General features: G+C 51.2%; 1 protein-coding gene across 2 annotated transcripts in view; it reads right to left on the bottom strand.

Annotated features, from left to right (window-relative positions):
- The window catches only part of ZC3H18 (zinc finger CCCH-type containing 18), a 43325-nt gene that overhangs the window by 6885 nt on the left and 12767 nt on the right, over positions 1-23673 (bottom strand). Inside the window, exons 3-10 of one of the 2 annotated variants that reach the window (XM_065925179.1) lie at positions 23429-23513; positions 22675-22743; positions 14253-14401; positions 13848-13940; positions 13048-13205; positions 10637-10754; positions 9442-9704; positions 482-673 (exon numbers count right to left, since the gene is read on the bottom strand). In XM_065925179.1, the coding sequence (XP_065781251.1) occupies positions 482-673; positions 9442-9704; positions 10637-10754; positions 13048-13205; positions 13848-13940; positions 14253-14401; positions 22675-22743; positions 23429-23513 (1127 nt within the window). The remainder of the gene's footprint in view (positions 1-481; positions 674-9441; positions 9705-10636; positions 10755-13047; positions 13206-13847; positions 13941-14252; positions 14402-22674; positions 22744-23428; positions 23514-23673) is intronic. The other variant, XM_065925180.1, reaches the window with a different exon arrangement.

Here is a 23673-nt window from a genome sequence, read left to right as displayed (position 1 = left end):
GCCAGGACACGTGCTCATGCGTGCTGATGAACCAGTCTGACTCAGGCAGACACACACGTGTCTATCTGTATGTCCACCAGGGCAGGTAGTGGAAATACTGAGTCCACAGACACCTCCAGCCTCCTCCCTCTTCAGGGAGCGTCCCCACTCTCACTGCCCACAGCGTCCTCACTTGTTTGGGAGACGTGATGCACACACACATCTCAGAGATGCTGACGTGAGCTCGCAGGAGACAGGTGAACTGACTGGACACCAGGTCAGGCTGCTCCTGGCTCTTCTGCCAGCAGTGCCTCTTCCCTCGCTGACCCTTGCCCAGGCCTGTGCTCCGCTCTGGGCTGTCTGCACCCTGGTTCACCTCACCATTTATTCTGGGGTTCATGGAGGCCTTGCCTTGGTGCTAAGTGTCAGTCCTGTTAGCCAGTGATGCTCTAGAACCCAGCCTTGCTGAGGAGACAGAAAGAGTCCTGCTGACCTCCCTTACCTGGAGGAATTGGAGGCAGAGGCCGACGAGGCTGATGTTTTTCGACGCCGTCTAGCTCGGCTCGGAGAGACCGACACCCCAAGTTTCTTCTTCGGAGACTTGGACCGGCGCCAGGGGTCCTTCCACTCGTCGGCTCTCTTCACCTGGGGTCCTGTGGATGCCGTCTCCTTCTTTGGTGGCTCAGCTTGACGGCTGAAATCACAGAGGGGTTAATAGGTCTGGGGCCACCTCCCACCAGACAACTCTGCCATTTGGTGAAAGAAACTGTGTGGGAGGAGAGACTGTGACCTAACAGCTCACTCCAGGGATGCCACACACACAAGGCAGCAGACACTTGCAACGGGAGACCTCCCCTGGAACTGGACATGCAGGGCTCTCTCCACGAGCACTGTCTCACAGAGCCATGGGGGAGGTGGCCACTCAGCAGTGCCCTCGGAATCCCCACCCTGCCCACCACACAGGTGCTGGGCGGGGCGCGAGGAAGGGGCCCGTGTGTGTGTGCCCTAGAGCTGGTGCACGGTGGCAGCACCACCAGCACTTAGGACGCTAACATGATTGAAGAAATCCTGGTTCCCAAGTGAGTTAGAAACTCTAAGTATTAACCTAAGCCCTAGATACTTCCTTTGTTTTCGGGCAGGGCAAGTCAACAGTGTGAGGATGCGTGTCCAGACAAAAGGCTAGCGGGTCAGAACAACCCACCCCCACCACAGGTCACCACCAGTCGGAAACACACATGGCCGAACCTCCCAGGAGGGTGGGATCACAGCTGGGTCCTGAGGGCGTGAACAGGGGGGGCCCGGGCAGCAGCTCGGCAGGACCCCGAGAGCACAGGGTCCCAGACCTACAGCAGTTCAATACCAAGGTACCTGCTGGCCTTGTGACACATCAATCAGATAAAAATCACAGAAAGTGAAGCAGGGCAATAACCCCTGTCATCCGGCTCTCCTGGCACAGCCGCTCCTAGCATGTCCGAGTGTCGTCTTTGCCCGTGTTCATTCTCCACCAGGGACCCTGCAGGTAGGGCCAGGGCTGCTCGGGGACTGCCCTGCCTGGAGTGGCCCTCCCTGACCACGGACAGCAGTGCTTCACTGTCAGGTGTTACATAATCTGAATGTTTCTCTACTGTTAGCTATTTCTGTGTTTAAAAAACACAAATGATAAAATCACCCTTTCTATTGAGTCTTTATGAACATCTTGTCTTTTCAAGGGTAAATTTTTAAGATGTGGAATCAGTGGGCCAGAAGAGGCAACCCTTTTACAGGTTCTTGCTAAGTTGTCAAATATTTTCCCTGAAGTGAAAGCATTTCACACAGGGCTCAGCACGGTGCTTGCTCCACACTCCCTGCCCGAGCAAGCCTGGGGTCCTGTGTCACCAGGCGCACCACCACGCCCAGAGAGGAGCACATCTGACTCCTGAGAGCTCTGCGCACAGACAGCGCTTCCAGGAGGCCGCCTGGGGGTTTCAGCCATGCCCGTGCTTGGCCAGTTTTCCCGGCAGTTCCTGGGGTATGACGATGGGAACCCTCTGCTGGCAGGTGTTTTCCCAGGCTACTGGCTTCCACTCATTGGTGACTTGTTCCAAGTGTTAATAGCTTCATTCAGGCTTACAGAGCCATCTCCACCTGAGCCCATAGGCCGGGAAACTGCTTTCCCTCCAGAAGGTGTGGGCGATGCCATCTCCAGGCACAGATTCTTCCTCAGAGGGGCTGTGCTCCCTCATTCATCTGCCTTTTCTTATTTCAGAATCTGATCTGCACACAGAACCACCACATCACAACAATTCCAGACATGCTAATTCTCAGAGGCCTCTGGAGTGTCCTGCCTGTTTACCTAGAGAACAACTGTAGCAGCACTGTCAGCCCTGCCTGACTCACTGAGCTCTGGATCAGAACCATGTCGGACGTATGAACAGGGTCCTGACATTTATCCCCACTTTCCGTGAGTGTCAGCAAAACATCAGTTTTATTCACACAACATAAAACAATCACCACCTGCTGACATCTTCAGAACTTTTCAATCAGTCTATCCACCAATGAGCAGACTCCATACTGGCCATCTGCTAAGAGCCCCCACCAGGAACAACATCCAGCATTTAAAACTGCCCCAAGGACACAATGAACAGAGGCATAAAACCCTGTAACTTGGCCCCCACACGCTGAGCCACTGCCCTGCTGGCTCCAAGCGTGTCCTCCTGGAAGCGTGTCCTCCTGGAAGTGTGTCCAGGAAGGAAGTGAAACCTGCGTGCTGACTTGTGCCAGTCCCAGGCCATCCCAGGCTGCTTTCACCTTTACACTTCCTGTGTTGTTCTCACTCTGAAAAGACAACAGGAAAGGGAACACCTTGGTCACAGGTATTTTCATGAGTCATCAAAATGGCCCAGCTCTGTCAACCTGTGGCTCTTCCAATATAGGGAGAGAGAAACAGCTGGGCACCGAAGCCGTGCGTGATTCACACTGGAGCCATGCGAGTACTGAGGGCTGTGCGTCAGCAATGGGGAAGCAGAAGAACGCTGGATCTTCTCCCCTCGCAGCACACAGCACCCGTGGCCAGACAGGTGGCTGCGCAGCCCCCCAACCTCTGAAAGGCAAGGCTTCCTCACTCTGGCTGCAGTAACATGGTCTGGCTGTCTCATGAGCACCAGAACCAGGCCTGGAGGTGTCCCTCGAGCCCCACATTCTCCAGCTAGTGTCGTGGACGGGTCAGAGGAGGCCCTGCACTGACTGAGCTGAAGGCCAGCGCCACCTTCCTTCAGCTCAACAACAACCCCAGGACATGCAGGAACCGATCCTGCAAGTCCGCCCATGTTCCCCAAAATGTGGGAGACTGGGCTCCTGACTTTAATTAGTATGAAGAAAACTATTTTTATTTTTTACTTTTGTTTCTACAGTGACTCACCAGGACAAGTGATCTGGTGTCTGTTACATGTTAAGGGTGTAAAATTTCCTTTTAAAATGTATTTAAGTTTAAAAGGTGGAAGTTTTTTTTTAACCCCATGAAGGTTTTTTGACCACACCACGCAATTTGTGGGGTCTTAGTTCCCCAGTGAGGGGCTGAACCTGGGTGCTGGGTGGTGAGAGCTCGGACTCTTAATGACTGGGCTACCAGGGAATTTCTGGGAAATATCTTAAAATATGAATCAATAGAGCAGGTGGTACCTGGATTCAGAAAATCACGCAGGTGGAACACCTGTGGGACAGGGCACTTTGCAGATCAAAGTGAGGCATGAATGAGCCAGCTGGGCCCCAAATGGCCTCCCCCAACTGGGGTCTCAAACCAGGAAGAAGTGGTTTCAGACCTGGATACAAACTGTAAACAACCATTTTAAAGACAGATGTTTTCGGAAGAAGGACTGGATGAACAATCAAGAGAGTTCATTCACAATGCTGTCTGGGGAACCTGTCCCTAGACAACTGGGGAAGGGCAGGGACGCCAGGCAGGTCAGCTCTCAGTCAGGCTTTGGGGAGCAGGGACAGAGCACGGGGCCGAGTTGGCACCCCGACATGCAGCCACGGCCTGGGCTGTCCTGCTCTCCGACTACACCGAGGAGAGCGGAAAGAGACCTGGGAAACCAGGCAGCCGGAAGAGCAACTACACGGGAACGCAAGACAGCAGGTCACCGGCTGACAGGAAGCTGGGGCCACACAGGAGGAAGGCTGCGCGAGCAGGGACAGCTGGGAGAAGGACGCCGTCAGCCGTGCTGGCACTGAGAGCGGACAGAACAGACTTGGCATTTGCATAAACCCTCTGAACAGAGAGGGGAAAACACCTTTCCGTAATCTCTGGGCAGCCCTCCCCCGCAGCCAAAGCCACGAGCAATCTTATCTGCCAGGCTCCTGAGCCTTTGTTCAAGGCCACAGGAAAGGGACACTGAGGAGCAAAGGTCACGAGAAAGGGCCTGAGTCCCCTCGAGACACCAGGGCAGAGGTGTGAGGTACGGCAGCCACAGTGGGGGTGCCTGCAAACCCCTGAGCAGCGGCCTAGCCTGGGGTCAAAGACAAGAAAAGATAAAAAGGAGGAAGGTTCTCTTTTAAGATGGAAAGGTGATGAGCTTGGAGAGACACACAGACAGGGAATGGGCAGCATGTCAGTGGGTTTACCCGCTGCACTCGATCATGCCTCCCATGGGCCCTTCCCCACGAGCTGCTCACCTCCGAACTCTGGACAAGGTCACCCTGGGTCCCTGTGGACGTGGAGCTGGCTCCCAGGATGGTCCCCAGGATGCCACGCGCCTGAACAACCTGCCCAGCAGCCCTCCTCCAGGCCAGCGGCTCCCAGGGACCCATGCACAGACGAGCAGGGAGTGAACAGGCCCCCCGACTTCCCCCACAGGGGCCTGGGAAGGTGAGGGCAGTTCCCAGGGAGGGGTATCTGGGATCACAGACCCATCGCTTTATTCCTCAGACTTGAAAACAAATTTTGACTCCACGTGAGGTTGGACTTTTAATTTCTGGGTGGGATCATGAAGACTTTGTTTCCACAGCGAGGCCCATCGTTCCCAAGGCCACTAATGCTGAGGAGCAGCATTAGTCTGGGGTGGCCCTGACCCAGCGCATTCCCATCCTGGAGCGCAGTCATAGTCTGACTGCTCTCATGACCTCGTGCATTGATGCAGTTCCCACCAAGGCCACTTGTGGGCACTTGGGTCAGAACTTGAGAGAGACCACAAGTCTCTCCATTTTGGGGCAAGCTCTGTAACTCTGTGCGTCAGTCAAAAAGTTAGAACACAGGATCCGAACAGGATCCACTTTTCCTCGAGAATGCCCTGGGCACAACTTTCCCAGAGAAGGAAGTAAGCCATGACTGGGAAAGACTGGAATGAGATGAGAAAGATAAACAAGGCTCCTTAGCTCCCAGGGAGCGTGTCTCCTGCTAGCAGAAAGTCCAAGCTGGGATCTAACTCCTTAAGTGCAAGGATGGAGCCAGTGTGGAATGGGAGGCCCCTGTGGCCTGGCCAGCATGGCAGCTGTCTGGGTGTGAGCACCTGGAACCCTCGGGGTTATTTAGCAAAGGTGGGTAACACTGCTATGGGATCCCATGAATTCCACAAGTAAGACAGATGGCACTGAAGGTGGAGCTGCCATGGCAAGAGGTGAGGTGCTCGAGGAAACAGGGAGGGAAAAAGCCACCGAAAGCAGAAGGGAACCTAAAGTGTCCCACGCAACAGTCAGAGGAGACCCGAACGGCCATCACCCTTGGTCCAAGCACCAGTCTGAGCCAGAAAAAGTGCGCGGGCAGTGACACAGCCATGGCTTGGTCAACCTAACAGTAACCTCCGTGCTCCCAGGGTCTCGAGATTCCTGGGTGGGCGTACTTGAGCAGGTCACCTCCCTGGCATCCAGGTGATAGTCGCCAGGCTGCGGGGAGTGTGAGGAAGTGGAAACAGCACTGCCCCATGAAGAACCCTGGTCCCTAGAGATGAGAAGCTGGCCATTTCAACCCCAAGGGGCCCCAAACCTCTCACTGTGCTCGAATGCTCAGTAAACAGCTTTGAAGATAACAGGCAATCTGGGCAAGTCCTCGGGAAGGTCCCAGTTACTATTTGTGTCTGGAATGACATTCATCCGCATGTCTGAGAACATCCTTTCTGCGGCGCCCTACCCACAGAGCACACCCGTTGGCCTGGCTGTACACACTGGGAGGAGGTTTCATGGAAGTGCTCCTCCGTCACAGCGATTCTCTCACAGAACTGGCTACAGGCTCCGCTCTAAAAACAACCCAGTTATAGAAGTGGGCAAGATGTCTGGAAAGGTCCAATCATGACGGGGAGCCTCAGTGAAGGCAGGGGTGCCTCAGTGAAGGCAGGGGTGTTGACTCCAAACAAACAACATGGGGGCTGGCCCGGAAGCCTGCAGAAGTGCCAACAGGCGGTCCCTGTGGCAGCCACTCCACAGGAGGCAGCTTGGGCACGTGAGGGGTGGGGATGAGAGAGACCCAGGCCTGGCAGAGCCAGGACCCACCCTCCTGTGTGCTACTAGCCCCCTCCCGGCCACAAGCTGGGTTTTGGGACCTCTCGCTGGTCGTGGATATAAGGGGAGATCCAGCACCACACCCAATGGCATCCCCTACTCCCACGTGTGGGACCTTCCCCAACAGATGCCGCCCCGTTCAGAGCTTGCACGCGGCGGAAAGAGCTATGCCTGTTTCCTCTCTCATGTGTGTGCATGCTGCATGCTCAGTCGTGTCCAACTCTCTGTGACCCCATGAGCTATAGCCCACCAGGTTCCTCTGTCCAAGGGATCTCCAGGCAAGAATACCAGAGTGGCGTGCCATTTCCTCCTCCAAGGGATCTTCCCGACCCAGGGATCAAACCCGAATCTCTTGCATCTCCCGCATGGGCAGGCAGATTCTTTACCACTGTGCAAGCTGGGAAGCCACCACGTTCTCTCCATCCAGCTGGTGATGAAAAACTCCCAACCTGTTACAGGCTAAGTAAACAAACTCTCCCATAAAAGGTAGGTCAGGTAAAGGAATTACGGCAGGGAGCCTGGCCACCTCCTGACGCAGTGGTCACACCAGCCTGGGCTGATCAAAGGAAAGGAAACAGGAGGCCGTGTTGGAAATTCTGCTCTGGTGAAACCCCACCCTTCAAGTTGGTGGCAGGGCTGGCGAGGCCCCAGCCAGGGCAATCAAAGATGAAATTCAAGACTCCAAAGACCAGTGAGCCGGGCTGAACTGAGGCCGACTGACAGAATATGCCCCTCTGCTGAGGGCAGTAGGGGGTCCGCAGGGGAAGAACTGAGCCCAATGAAGGGAAGTGAACCAGGTCAGAGGCTGGTAGCAGAGCACACCAGTCCATGACAAAAGCTGCCTCTGATTTTAGGAGGAATTCACAAACTTCCCTGAACCCTGACCCTCTAGTTCAGCTGTGTTGTTGCTGAGCCCTTCCTCATGGGAGACCCTGTGGCTGTGCAGACATCAGATCTGGCAGCTGCTCACAGTGCTCCACTGCTGGGGGCCAGGCAAAGACTTGCCACTGCCTTCAAGAAACCCTCCTTGTGGGTCTGACTTCCCCAGATTTCCCCGTAGAGAGTGAACACAGGCATCTGCCCATGAGCTACAGGTGGTCCCTGACTTAGGATGGCTAGACTTTTACAACAGTGGAAAGTGGCATGCCTTCAGGAGAAGCTGTGCTTTGAATTTTGCATTTTGATCTTTACTGGGCAGTGAGCCACAGCTCTGTCACCCACATGACCACAGGGCAGACGAGCAATACACCAAACAGCTCTTCTGGAACCAGGAAACGCTTCAGCTTTCCACTTTAGTACAACTTTCCATAAATTCCATGAAAGATTCCACACTTCACACTGTTCAGTAGATCAGATGCATTTTCTGATGGGTCATTCTAGGCAAGACTTCTTGTTGGGTAGGCCCTGGTGTCACACACAGACTAACTACTGGCGCCCCCCTGTGCCGGGCCCTGAGACTGCAGTGCCCTGTTCGGTTCCACTCTACAAAGACCACAGAGGACAATAGATAAGCAAGTACTATGAAGTCAGGAGGAGATTAGAGGTGTTAAGAACAATAAATAAAGCAGGAATGCGGGGGGTGGGGGGTTGACCTCTCTGAGTAGCAGGTAAAGCCCAGAGGGAGGGGAATGGCAGAGCAATGATTGAGGTGAGCCAAGAAGAGGCAGAGGCCAGCCAGCGGTACGGACAGAAGGCAAAGTGTCTACCAAAAAGGGGCTTCAAAGGGCCCCACAACAGAAAAATTGAAGAAGGAACTCTTTCAATGCATCTAAAATATGATTTACTCTGATTGTTCTTAAAGTATATCATTTTGCCCAATATTAGGAAAAAACAGCAAATTCAGGGAGGTCAGTTCACTGTGACCTACAGGATGAGTACAGAACCCACACTTAACAAAAGACAAGAATGAAAGACTATATGGTCCTGACGTTTACTTTCAGAAACACAAGACAGGACTCTGTTCAATGGCAAGGACAGGAATCAGGGATATGAGTCTGGCTTTTCCACCAAAAACTGTTAGAAATAATGAACAAGATTCAGTGCAAATGCAGGATACAAAATCAACGTACAAAAACCAGTTGTGTTTTTATATACTAACAACGAAGTATATAAAAAAGAAATAATCCTATTTATAATATAAAATAATAAAATACTTAGGAATGAATTAACAAAGGTGGTGAGAGATCTGTACACTGAAAATCATAAGACACTGATGAAGGGACCTGAAGAAGACAGAAAACACTGAAACACACGCAGGCTCACCAATTAGAAAACACGGTTACACTGTCTGTGCCGCCCACACCAACCTACAGATACACTGCAGGCCTAACCAAAGTTCCAACGGCACTTTTCATACAACAGAAAAAACAACCTACAGTTTTGTACAGCACCACAAAGGACTCCGAATAGCCAAAGCAATCCTGAGAAAGAACAGAGCAGGGGGCACCACAGCTCCTGATTAAACCTGTGCTAAAAGCTGCAGTAATCAAAGCAGTGTGGCGCTGGTGTCAAAACAGAAGCACAGATGTGAGCGGGAGACAGAGGCCAGAAACAAAGCCCTGCATACCCAGGCAACTAATATTTGCCAAGGGAGCCAGAAACACTCAATGGGGAAAACTGGACAGTCACATGCAAAAGAATGAAATTAGACCCTATCTTCAACCACTAATAAAAGCTACCTTGAAATGGATTAAAAAACTTACATGTGAGATGGGAAACCACACAACTCTTAGAAGAAAACAGTGAGCAAAAGTTTCACGATGTAGGTCTTAACAATGTTAGATACGACATCTAAAGCACAAACAGCAAACGCAAAAATAAACCTGCGGGACTGCATCTAACCAGAAAGCTTCTGTACAACCAAAGGAGCGGTCCACACAGTGGGGGCAGGTCCTCCACCTGGGCGCGCAGCCCGGCTCCCCCGAGAGCCGCACGGGGGCCGCTGCCCCTCCCGCAGCCCTCCCGCTCCCAGGCTCCAGACGGCGCGGTTCCTACCTGGGTGGCTGCGGGGAGCGGGCCTTGGGCTTCTCCTTGTCCTTCTCGCGCTCCTTGTCGCGGTCGCGGTGCTGCCTGTCCTTCTCGTCCCGCTTGGCGCGCTCGCGCTCCCACTCCTCCTTCCGCCGCTGCCGCTCCTTGTCCCTCTCGCGCTCCCGCTCGCGCTCGCGCTCCCGCTGGCGCCGCTCCCGCTCCCGGTCCCGCTCGCGCTCGCGCTCCCGCTCTCGCTGTCTGTTCTCCCGCTCCCGTTCTCGCTCCCTTTCCTTAAGCCAAACACACGCACAGGCGGGATCAGACCCTCAGAAGGGGAGGTGCGGGCGGGACGCGAGAGCAGACGGAGGAGGCAGAACACCTGGGTGGGGGTCTCGTTTCTGCACCAGAAATGGACTTGAGGCCACATGGGGGGCCCGCAGAGCAGGCTCTCCAGCATCAGCACCAGGCCTGTGGGCCTGGGAGGTCTCCCGGACCTCAGCTCCCGTCTCAGGAGGCAGACACCAAGGCTGTGCACAGGCAGCCTGGCCTGGGGCTCAGGGCACCCCGGCAGGTCCCACACCCTCTGAGGCTGCCCTGGCTGGCACCAGGCACCTGCAGCCCTGCAGCCCGGCCCCAGTGAGTGAGGAGTCTGCTCTAACCGCCTGGAGAAGGGGCACAGCAGGGCCAGCAGCCAGGTCCTCTTCTCACCACAGGCTCACCATCTGATGTGGTCCCCAGCCAGTCACTCCCCTCTGGCCCTAAAAACTCACAACTATCACTTAAGCTGTGGCACAGAAACCACTAACCTACTTCTAACGACCTCTTCCAAGCGGCAGTTTCGCATCAGAAGCACAGGGTCAGGGGCTCAGAGGGTGAAGCACATATATTCATAAACCTACCACATCTCAGAAAAGTGCCGACAGGTATGGCCACGACCCGCCAAGGGTGGTCCTGAGCTGGAGAGAGGCACAGCCCCTGCCGCTGGCACTGCTCACCCACCCTGTGGCTCTGGGGAAAACAGAGCCAGAGCACAGACCAGCTCAGACAAGGAGCTGTTCAAGTCGCCACAAGGTCAGTCCCCGGACCAGAATCCGTTCTCCACAGATGGTCAACTGGGACTTGAAATCAGTACACCATGCTCACACAATTAAGCCTTTATAAGTCCTATAAATAAAAAAGGGGTGATTTAAAGGGTCCACCAGTGAAGTTTCAACCTACATACCCGGTAGTTATGGTACGGCTCAGCCTCTGTGTACTGTACCCGGAAGTTCTCATACTGCCCGCCACGCCAGAAGCGCTCTATCTCGTAGTCGTAATAAGGGTCTGCATAAGGCTCAAGTCTGAAAAAGAGCAAGTAAAAGTCAAGCTTATCACTTAGGAACGTTAATGCAAATACATTACATAAAATATCTGCCAAGATTTAGACACCACATTAAAAAGAAAAAAAAAAAGAGACTGCAAGGTTGAGTCAATATTAGAAACTGAATATACTAAACAAAATCACAGACCTACAGAGAAATCAAAGGATAACACCTACAGATGGTGAAAACATTTGTGATAAAAACCCAACCCCTTCCCAATGAGAGGAGGAAATGACACTTTCTTAATGTGATAGATACTGATGTTTATACACTTCAGAACTAAAGCCAGCACCTTATTTGCTGGGAACAGGGAGGTGTTCCCGTTAAGATCCCAATGGGCAACAAAGCCCAGTGCCTCTGAGACAACCCACAGTGTCCTGGGGGTACCGCCGCAACCAGACTCCAGGAGCCCCCAAGTCACCTCAATGTGCAAATTAAATAACACCATATGTGAAAACCATGACATGATGGTGAAGTCAGTTCAAGCGGTAAGAAGAGCCCAGTAAGGCACATAGATAATTCTAGATAATAACCAGTGAGGAGGGTAGAGAAAACCCCATTTAACCAGCAAGAAAGGAGGAAACATACTGAGGAACAAGGTAACAATACACTTAACCAGAAACATGCAGAAGCTACTTGAGGAAAACTTTAACACTCTTGAAAGACACAAAAGCACAGGCGAATAAGTTCGCATCCCTCATCATCGCAAAGGAAAACTGAACATCACCAAGAAGTCAGTTAATTTACAAATCCCTTCATTAATTTATAAATTTAGGGCAATCCCAATAAAAATGCTGACGAGGTTCTTCATGTGGGTAGACAACTGACCCTCAGGTTCACATGGACACATACAAGACCAGTCAAGAAACCCTGGGAAAGATAAGACACACCCTCTGTGTAATTTCCCTGGTGTCCAAGGGTTAGTACACCATGCTTCCACTGAAGGGGGGTATGGGTTCAATCCCTGAGCAGGGAACTAAGATTCCTCATACCACGTGGCACAGCCAAAAATTAGGGGGAAAAAAGACACCCTCTTGAGACCTCACGATATCACAGATGGCCCAGGTCATGAAGAAACAGACCTGAGGAATAAAACAGGAGGTCTGGGCACAGAGCCTGGTGTGGGTAAGAGTGGTAGACCTTCAACCATGGGGACAGGATGGCTCCTACGCCCTGGAAGAGGAGGAGGGCCCTCCCCACACACTGACCCAGAGGACCTGCAGCCCAGGAAGTGTGTGTGTGTGTGTGTGTGAGAAGGGGATGGTCACCTAACAGCAGCTGGGCCCTCAAGCTTCTTTCAGAGATTTCTTGACTCCAGACTAACCCTTCCCACTGGGTAAACTGGTAGGAGAAACAGAGGTGCTCAGAGAGACCCAAGGCCTCCTCCAGCCTGCACTGCCTCCACAAGGCCTTCAGGGGTTGCTTTCTAGGGCATCTGCCCCCACACTCCTGGGGCCCTGGTGAGGTGAACTCGGGGCTGTGCTGCCAAGTGACAGCCTGATCACTCCCAACAGTCAGACGGCTTCCTCACCCTCCAGCCCACAGCCTCAGGCCTACATGGGCGGCTGTGGCGGTGACTGTGGAAACACAGAGCTGACCCCACAGCCTTTATCTGCACCCCTGACTGTTGTTTCAGCCGGAAATCAGGGCTGTGCTTTCCAGCAGGAACGCCCCTCGCACGGTGTCGCTGTGTGACCAGGGAGCTGCTGAAGTTGCCTGCTGGGAAAAGACCTGGACCGCCCTGCCTGAAGTTGAGCTGGGCTGAGTGTGGAGTAGGCGCTGGGGCCCGAGTTATGTGGTGGGGCACCACACAGCTCCTCAAGGGCTGACGGGGGTTTCAGCCACATGTGCTTCTGCAATTCATTTAAAAGGCCCATGATAAAATGTCTGGCAGCAACAATGAAGAAACCTGCCATACTCCCGGGTTTTGGGACAAATTTCACAGCTTCTCCTGGTTGCTAGGGAGCCTGGGGGAAGGTGGGAGAGACGTGGGTTCCAGGGGCTTTAGGAACAGCTGTAAAACCCCTCAGAGCTTGTAGGAATCCCAATGGATGTGAGCCCTCCACAGTCCCAAGGCCCTGGCACAGCACTCAAACATATCCTTCCAGAAGAAAAACAAGGGAAGTCAGCTGCAAACTGTTTGCAGCACCTCAGGAAGGCCATTCTCAGCCCAGGGGTGTGGACTGTGCTGCTGCTCCCAAGAGCCTGGGTCCCACCCAGCCGGGGACACTGAGCTCTCAACAGGGGAAGCAGAGGCAGAACCACTCCTTACGCCGTGTCTCTGACATCTCTCGTGATCCGATAGTTCCAGTCTCGGAAAACTTCATTTTCTTTGTCAAACTCTCGTTCATCTTCACCAATGGTCACTGTAAACCTTTTCTCTTCAAAATCAGGCTCCTGTTCTTTTCGAATAGTTGCTTTTTTCAAAACCTATCATTGTAAAAAGAGAAGCCAACACTGTTACTGCTAAGGAAACACAGGCGGTCCTACCCTGACTGACCCTTGATGCCTGGGCTGACGTGCCAGAGGAGCATGACCAAGCGCCCAGTAGGGATTTGCTGAAGTTCTGCGCTGGGATGCACACGGGACCCCACAAGGGCCCCATCCCTGCAGGCACAGCTCACCCTGCACTCAGGAGCTCACCTATGTCTGACTTCCTGTTTCTAGTCCTGGCCTTGAACTGGGGGCTCCAGACGTGCACTCAGTGAGGGGGCAGGGGAAGGTGCTCTAGGCAGGAGAGGCACCCAGAGTGGGGCGGGGCTGAGGGAGTGGGTGGGAACGGCTCTGCTTTCGCAGGTCATTTCCCTGAAGGGAAGCTCCAGAGCCAAGAGAGGTAAGCGCGGGCACTGGGAGCCAGGTGCCAGGTGTGGCCTAGCATGAGGGAGGGGGAGGTGGGTGAACACTGTGCTTCCCCAGGAAAGATGGCTTCTCTAGATACAGAGGCCACAGGGGAAGTGGTATGGCCCCCCTGGCCTCTGGATGACTTCGCAGCCTCGGAGAGACAGAAATGCTGGCTTTGTGCAAGGACCACCACTAGTACTTTTCTTCGTAGGCTTTCCACTGGTCTGTTACCTCCTTTGCATGCCGGAGTCCTCGTTCCCAGGCACTCTCTGTGGGGGGTTCTGGAGGGGGTGGAGGCAAAATTTCATCTACTACAGGCCCGCCCTATAAAAAAAGGTAAGCAAAAAGTTACGACAGCAAGCAAAACTTAGAAATGGGGGTGCAAAAATACCAAGTGAAACCCCAGCGGGCCCTGCCTGCTCTCCTCTCTCAGCCTCCCTCCCTTGACCGACTGTCCCAAGCCTACGGGGGCCCCTAGCTGGGGACAACCAGAGGGTTGGAAGGCAGCTCTGGCCTCCGTGGCAGCCTAGAAATGTCTTACACACAAGGCACAGTCATGTTTTTGAGTTGGAACATCACAAACAGAGTTGAGATGTGACCTGCCAGCAAGGAATGGCATTCATGGCGTTCACGTACCCATGGGTTGGCAGGCATCAGGGGGTGTGGTCCGAGCGGCGGGGCCCCATTGGGTGGGAAGGGCTCAGCCTTGGTGATGAGGGAGTAGTTGCCCTTGTCGTTGACTCCAGGGTGTATGAATCTGCAGTTCATGCCCCAGGTGCAGTTCCCTGTGGAAGTAAGAGGCAGGTCAGAGGGGGCCTGGCCCATGTGTACAGCTCAGCTCCCCCTGCTCCACTGGCGACCGGCAAGACACCCAGGCAGCAGGCCGAGCACAGCCCTGTCCATCCCACGAGACCATGAAGGCAGGCCTGGACAGTCTGGGCCGCCCTGAGAGCAGCACTTAAGGGCCCACACAGGACCCTGCCCCACAGTCACCATGAGAGTAGTTCATCTCCCCTAAACAGAGACACCCACAGCATCCCGGTGATCAGGGTGGCCCTGCCTCAGGTTTCACGGCTCAGGACATACACACCCGAAGGTGCATGGACAAGGTCATGATTCTGACTCAAGAGAGCCCCATACTGAAACAGAAATCAATGAGCAGCACGATAGCGATCAGAACTCGGCCATTTATGCCAGGGTGATCTTTACCAGCTCTGTACACCTGCATTTCTCCTAACAAGCCACTGCAGGCTACTTCTGGTTACTTAAAAAAAAGGGTTAGAGAGAAAACACATAGACAACTATAATAAATGGGGTGTTTATACTTTATAACAAAGAACTAAAAAGGTTGACCTTTAGCATTATTCAGCAACAGAACACCAAGATTCAGGAAAACCACCTGACTTTTCAGGACAGAAAAGAAGACTACATTTTAAATTTAATTAGTGAGTGAATTTTTTTTTTAATTTAATTTTTTGAATAGGTAATATGTGTGCAGTCTTAAAAAATAAATATGGCATACAATATCTAAGTGGTTTTAGAAAACATTTTCAATTGGTTAGCATGTAGTTAAATTGTAAGCCATCTTTTAATATATATTCACTCCTAAACACAATATTTCACTTGAATATTTCTGTCAAAAAAATGTTTTTTCCTTATATCATGTAAATTAAAGAGAAATAATCATTTGATATTTAAGAAACACTAAATTTTACCTTTTAAAAATTATGAGCATTTCAACTTGTATTAAAACCAACATAATAATATATGGCTCCAAATTAAATATGGAATAAAGTATACTTAAAAATTTCTTCTCTGGGAATGCAAAAACAATCAACTAAGTTTATAATTTCTAAAAGTGTTTGAGAGATCACATACAAAGCAGAGGCTGGGTAACACACTCCAGGGGGTTCAAAACCCCAGAGACTCAGACAGTTTTAAAGAAAAAAGAATATGCAATCATACATCTAAATAAAGAATTCAAAAATATCCACTTATTCATCGCTTGACTCTCATAAATTCACATCACAGTTCAAACTGCTCATGCAGTTAAAAAGTAACAAAAAAATTGTAAGCACAGAAAAGTATTAACAAAATAAAGCACAGCACTTCTATAATATTTAAAATCTAAAATACATATATGGGTAGGAGGTAAATGAATGTGTTATTCTGTGTTCTTTTTGTATTTGAATTTTCAAAACAAAACAAAAATATCACCCCTGATCTACTAACAAAAAAGCTCTTTGGTTCCTCAGGTTTTAAGGGCAGGGAGGAGGAGCCGGAGAATGAGCAGAGAGGAGTTGAGACTGCCTGTGTCTGGGCCCAGGGCCTCCAAAGAGAAGGAGGTGGCTGCTCCAGGAAGTGTGGGCGGTCTACATACATGCAAGGGCAGGCGTCCCGCGCCTGCAGGCAGGAAGAGTGGCAAGAACAGAGCAATCCTACCAGCCTTTTGAAAAGTGAATTTTCAATTATGCAGAAAGAAGTATGGGAGGATACACTCCAACTGTATCGGGATAACTGATACTGTTTTGACTCTCTGTCAGCACACATTACTTTCATAATTTAAGAAAGCAATTTGTTTTGGGGAAAAAAAAAATCTCCAGGAAATGGAAGCAAAATAGATTGACAGGTTTAAAAACTCTCTTCTGCTTCTAAATGAAATTTCACTACCAGAAAATTTATATGGACTGTGACTGTATGATGAAATAGGATTACCATTCGGTCAGGGGTCTGCATGGACAGGCACAGGAGCCCAAAGGGAGCAAGCAGAGGACTTTGCTGCAATTCAAGTGGTACAGCCAGAAGAAAAAAAAGGACACAGTGTGGTGGTGGGTGGGAGGGTCACAGGAAGACATGTAAACAAGGTGCCTATTAGTCTCATGTGCGCGCGCACACACACACACACACAGCCTGCCTCAGTCTCAGCAGAAACCAAAGACACGTGGGAGGGTCACAGGAATACATGTAAACAAAGGTGCCTATTAGTCTCTCTCTCTCTCACACACACACACACACACACAAAGGTGCCTATTAGTCACACACACACACACACACACAAAGGTGCCTATTACTCACACACACACATACACACACGCACACAAAGGTGCCTATTAGTCACACACACACACACACACGCACACAAAGGTGCCTATTAGTCACACACACACACACACGCACACAAAGGTGCCTATTAGTCACACACACACACACACACACAAAGGTGCCTATTAGTCACACACACACACACAAAGGTGCCTATTAGTCACACACACACACACAAAGGTGCCTATTACTCACACACACACACAAAGGTGCCTATTAGTCACACACACACACACACACACACACACACACAAAGGTGCCTGTCACACACCCACACCCACAAAGGTGCCTATTACTCACACACACACACACACAAAGGTGCCTATTAGTCACACACACACACACAAAGGTGCCTATTACTCACACACACACACACACACAAAGGTGCCTATTAGTCACACACACACACAAAGGTGCCTATTAGTCACACACACACACACACACACACAAAGGTGCCTATTAGTCACACACACACACACAAAGGTGCCTATTAGTCACACACACACAAAGGTGCCTATTAGTTACACACACACAAAGGTGCCTATTAGTCACACACACACACACACAAAGGTGCCTGTCACACACACACCCACAAAGGTGCCTATTAGTCACACACACACACACACACACACACACACACACACACACACACAAAGGTGCCTATTAGTCACACACACACCCACAAAGGTGCCTATTAGTCACACACACACACACGCACGCACACAAAGGTGCCTATTAGTCACACCCACACCCACAAAGGTGCCTATTAGTCACACACACACACACACACACACACACACACACACACACACAGGTGCCTATTAGTCACACACACACACACACCCACACAGGTGCCTATTAGTCACACACACACAAAGGTGCCTATTAGTTACACACACACACAAAGGTGCCTATTAGTCACACACACACACAAAGGTGCCTATTAGTTACACACACACACAAAGGTGCCTATTAGTCACACACACACACACACACACAAAGGTGCCTGTCACACACACACCCACAAAGGTGCCTATTAGTCACACACACACACACACACGCACACAAAGGTGCCTATTAGTCACACCCACACCCACAAAGGTGCCTATTAGTCACACACACACACACACACACACACACACACACACACACAAAGGTGCCTATTAGTCACACACACACACACACACACACACACACACACAGGTGCCTATTAGTCACACACACACACACACACACGCAGAGGTGCCTATTAGTCACACACACACACACAGCCTGCCTCAGTCTCAGCAGAAACCAAAACACGAACAGATGACAGAATGCACGCCCCACACAGCAGATCCAGGAGTTTGGTCAGAAACACCACCAGGCCTTAAAAGTTCTGACTGCTAGTCTGACTGGAGGTCAGTGAGGTGCCTCTGCTGGCATTTCTAACCTGCATGGCACGGCACCTGTGGTGCCCCCCACAACAGCGGAGATGATTTTACACCCTCTTTCTCCAGCTTCCACACAAAATGCTTTCTTCACACTAGAATTTTAAACAAAGACTTCCTTGTTTCTAAATAAGACACAGTGGTCTTATTTAGATATTCCTTGGTCCCATTTCCTGTTAATTTGAACAACTCAGAATAACTAATAAAAATAGGGATCGTCAAAATAAGTTTAAAGTGCTTCATGGTTTTTTAAAAAAACACTTTTTGAAAAGAAAACAGAACATATAAAAATCTAATAAGGAAATATTAAAGACCAACCCAAGTTCTACAAAAGCTTCCTCTAACAGGCATAAAACTCAATGAACACAAACTTAATGTAACAATACAAAAGTCAGTGCTCCCCTCTTCACAGAACTGTGACAGACACAGACAACCAGGTCATCTGTGCTGAGCTGCTTCGACTTCTTCAGGAATAGTCATTATTCATTATGGTAGTTGAAAGAATAAAAATAGTTTCTGGGCTGCTTCTTTATAAATGGCAGACTTGAAACCAGTGGTTTGTGTAACTTTTCGGTCTCAGGATCCCAGAGTCTCTGTAATGATTATATTTATTGATATTAAAACTGAGAAAATTTGAAGACATAAAATATAACATATGTAATTTATGTTAATATTTGTTAACATAAAGGTTTTATGAACATATTTTGAGAAATCTTAGCCTGCTCTGGGGGTGGCTCAGGGGAGGAGGTGCAGCCGCTGGGAGACCCTGAGGCCTCTCCCGACGCTGCGTGCCCTCCGAGGCTTTGGCCAGGAACTCCCCCAGCCTGCCACTGAACTTCTCTGACTCCCAGGCGGGTCCACCTTGAACTGTGAATGGCTTTCAACCCAGGTAGGATTTTGTGGCACCATGCAACGTTAGCTTGGAAAAGTCATCAAATCCTGCAAAGCTGTCAAGTTTCCTAACACTCTGATTTTTCACTTGAGAGGCTGACCTTATCAGCAGCCACTGTCCTGGCTTTCTGGGTGTCCTGGAGGCAACAGGACTGGGCTCATGGCCACACCTGGCATGCCCTCCCTGGAGGCACCCCTCACGCCTCAGGGGCAGCAAAGGAGCTCCGTGAGTCCTTGCAGTTTTGTTAGAAAAGCAAAAAGACACACATTGAGGGGTTGTGATGGGGCGAAGGAAATATTCTACACCTGGACTTTGGTGCTGGCTGCACAACTTGCTAAACTAATAAGAATCATTAAACTGGACACTTAAAATAGGTGGATTTTATGACAGGGCAATTATACCTTGATAAATTTATTTATGCAAAGACCTAAACTCAAACTAATCATGGACGTTGTGTACAGTATGTGCAGCAGGTGGCCCCTGCCGAGTGGTGCGTTCAGTCTCACTAAGGCACTGACTTCAGGGGCCCCTAGGTCGCAAGAACATACCTGGAGACCTCCTGCCTTAAACACCAGAGGATGCAGGGATTAAAAAATGGGCAGTAAGCACTTCTCCAAAGAATATTCACAAATGGCCAAAAAGCACTTGAAGAGATGCTCCACATCACTAATTAGAGGGAAATGCAAATCAGAACCCACAGGAGATACCACCCCACACCCATAATGACAGTCACTATTGCAAAACCAGAAAATGGGCGTCCACAAGGAAAGAGCTTAAACCCTGGGCGACGTGGTGGGATGCGAAACGGTAGAGCCACGTGGACAATTGTAGGGCAGTTTCTAAAATTTTAAAGACATAAGTACCACACGACCAGGCCATCCCACTTCTGGGTGTATACTCAAAAGACTGGAGAGGAGGGTGTCAAAGAGACATCTGCACACCCATCTTCCCAGCAGCATTATCACAACAGGTCAAGCAAGGAAGCAACCGAGATGCCCACTGACGGGCGACGGGCAAGCACAGTGTGATCTGCCCCGCAGCGGACTGTCACTCCATCCTGAAGAGGAAGGCAATCCCGACACTGCCACAGCGTGGATGAACCTGAGGACACTGTGCTGAGTGAAATTGAGCCCCTCACAAAAGGATGAGACTGCACTTCTGTTCGGCACACGGGGTACTCAACTTCATGGAGATGAGGTGGGCAGAGGTGGAGGGCTGGGAGCTCCTGTCTAACACAGACAGTTTCAGGTTTCCATAATGAAAGGAGCTCTGGAGGCCCATGGTAGTGATGGCCACAATGAAGGCCAATGAAATGGACACTTAAAAACAGTTAAGATGGTAAATTTTATGTTGTGTTTTTTACCACAATTTTAACAAGAGGAAGAAAGTTTGTGTGTGTTTGGGGGGGGGGGGGGAGAGGCGCAGGAAGGAGCAGACACAGGAGGCCTGGTCTGCAGAACAGGCTTGGTGCTACTGATAGCCAAGTAATCAGAGACCCAGGAGCAGGACAATTTAAAGAAAATGCTATTTATGCCTTTGTGGACAGAACTTCAAGTTTTGATGACTCAACCTAAGTAGGTGAGAGGTGAAAATATACCATAAACAAAGTACTGGCGCTTTAAAATGTTTCAACTTGTATTCCTAAGTATATTGTTGTTGTCATTGGTTACAAAGATCAATGTGTCCATTTGGGCAACTTAACAATTAATCTGCAGATCACAACTTGTAATAGAAATATAGCTAACAAACACTGTTTAAGTATTTTCAAATTAAGATATAATTCACATACTGTAAAATACCCCTATTTAAAGGGCACCATTCAGTGGGTTTTAGTATGTTCACAAAGTTGTGCAACCATTGCTACTACATAATTCTAGGACATTCCACCTTCCAAAATGAAACCCTGTACTCAATGGCTGCCCCTCCTGCTCTGGCCTGGACAATAACCAGTCCATTTTCTGTCTCTATGGATCTGTCCACCCTGGACAGTTCCCATAAGCAGAATCATACAATATGGGCTGTTAGTGACCAGCAGAGTCCTCGGGTTCATCCATACTGCTTTTATTATTCCCTGGTATGGACGGACCACATCCTGTTTATCCCCTCACGAGCCGATGGGCAATGGGGCTGTTTCGACCTTCTGCCTGTTGTGACCATGCTGCTGTGAACACTTGTGTACAGGTCTCCATGCGGCTCAGGACACACCAGAGGGGAGTGGCTGGCTCAGCCGCAGCCCTCTCCACCACACACTCTGAGCAGGCTGTACCCAGGGTGTAAGTAAGGTTCTGTTTCTCCACATCCTCCCCAGACACAGCAAACTTCATTGTATTTTAGTGACTCTTGCTATTGGAGAGAACCGAAATGCATCCATCTCAGCTTATAATCTTTTAAACTACATACAAGCAAAAACGTTTACACCCAAAATCTTTTTCCTAAGGAAAGGTAAGAGGTATGTCCCAGAACACCCAAAGATCTATCACATTATTCTGTAGAATGAACAGAATATCGGGGGAAGGGAAACTATAAATTAAACAGTATACTTCTGAAACAAGCTACTGAATGTGCCCAATTAAACTGCAAAAAACGCTGCTTACCAGTAGCTTCTGACTTCTCTACCAAGAAAGGCCTGACACGTTGTGGTGGTGGGCGGTGTCACTCCCTGAAACCCCACCCGGGTGCTCAGTGGGATCTGAGGCAACTCCCCTGCTGTGCTATGAGCCCCCCCCCCCCCACCGCTGCAGACATCCTTGGAGAGGGCACCCCCTCCAGCACCCCCCAGTGCTCCTCTGTGTACGGCCACCAGCTTCGTTTTGTAGTGTGCGCGCTTCTGGAGCTATTCTGGCAAGTCCTTCAGCAGCGAGACACCAAGCACCTGACCGGAGCTTCTGTGCCCTCAAGGGTGGGTGCTGCAGCCTCCCGCCCTGCTGCCACGGGGCCTCCAGCGGGTCCTGACCGTGGCCAGCCTTCTAACCACAGGGTCTGTGCACAGTGCTAACTGGAAATGATGGCAGCACATGTGTGTGCATGCACGCATGTTGGGCTCCACGGGCTCCACTGATTTACTCCAGAAATTCCAGAGACAGACCGAAGTCTTTATGGCAAGGAAGTCTTTGGCTTAAGTTTAAGTTTTCTGAAATAATGACACTTCGAATACCACAGGCTTTGACAAGCTGTAAGCATTTACTTTCTAGAAGGTGCTGCATATTCATCTGCATCCTTAGGGCAGCTATGCTCCCATCCAGGGAACGGCGCATGTGGCCGCACAGAGGAGCCATCCCGCGGCAGCAACGAGCAGCACAGAAAGAGCACAGCCAAGAGGACGTGACCCCAGGACGCGCTGACCAGGTCCCCGAGCGTTCCCAGGCGCTTGCATCCTTGAGTCACCTCAGTATGAGGGACGGGCTTGTTCACAGCCACTCATAGGACGGGGCTCCACCGCCGCCCCCCGCCCCGCCCCACCCCCCGTGCAGGCAGCACGCGGCCCCTGCGAGCCCGTCACGGCCGCGTCCTGCCCTCAGAGCCTCCCCCTACCCCTGGCATCACGGCAGGATTCTGGATCCAGAAGAAAGGAGTCTGGCCTCCGGAGCAGGGGGACTGTGCGGTACTAGAGAGACGAATATCATATATTTTGTACCTTTAACCTGGCCTCTGAATGGTATGGAATTTGATATTGGTGGAGGAGTGGACAATGGTGTCACAACATCTGGAAAAGAAGTACAGGAAGCTCTCGTGAACGTTAGGCTGCACGGGTGGGCTGGGTCAGTGCGCGAGGCGTCTGGGGTCACAGCAAGCCCGGGCAGGAGAAGACCTTCCTCCGGTGCAAGGGGCCACTCCACCACAGACACGCCAGACGGTGCTGTGCCGGAGCAGCCCCGACACACGCACCCTGGGCTTGAGAGCCCCTTGTCACAACTTCTCTGTCACAGCCACTCAACTCATTCCATCCGCTGTGCAGGAGGGAGGGGCCTTGCTGCCTTCAGAGGCCGACCCTTCTACAGGCTCCTTTCCAGCCTCTGACGCCTGGTAACAAATGGGAACTCTCCTTACAGAGTTGGGAAATGTCACAGCTGGGGCACGTGGCCTTAGAAAAGGGACCACTCAGACAAGGAGTGATGCTGTCTACAGTGGAGGCACGGGTCTGTGCTGGGTGGATGGGCTGGAGCCTAGGGCAAAACAAGCAGGCTGGCTGCCCTCCGAGCAAGGCACGAGAGTGACCAGGAAAGGCCCACAGCTGAGAGCGAGGCTCTGCCGCTGCCACCGCCACAGACGGTCACTGCGGCCCTGAGGACAGCCCTGCCCAGGCCCAGGGCTGAACCACCACCTCTGTCCTGGGAACAACCGAGGTCACACCAATGGGCCACGCAGAGGCCCCTCACGCAGACAATTACCTTTCATGAAGAATCGGCAGGTGGGACGAGGCCTCACCTTCCTGTCACTGGGGTCCTTCACTTCACCCTCCTCCAGGTCATCGTCCTGAAACAGAGACAGAGTCACTTGAAGAGAGACTCACCTGAATGAGGTGATGAGGCGGGAGGGACGCCTACCAACGCGCATGGCACTTCCTAAACCAGTCAGGGTACGGCCATGCGACTCACGCGGCCACGTTCATACATGCTTCCAAACCTGAGACTCC

This window comes from Muntiacus reevesi, chromosome 2, assembly GCF_963930625.1.
Source record: "Muntiacus reevesi chromosome 2, mMunRee1.1, whole genome shotgun sequence".
Taxonomy (NCBI): domain Eukaryota; kingdom Metazoa; phylum Chordata; class Mammalia; order Artiodactyla; family Cervidae; genus Muntiacus; species Muntiacus reevesi.
Note: the sequence above shows the minus strand (reverse complement) of the source record. Positions and strands in the feature narration are given on the sequence as shown.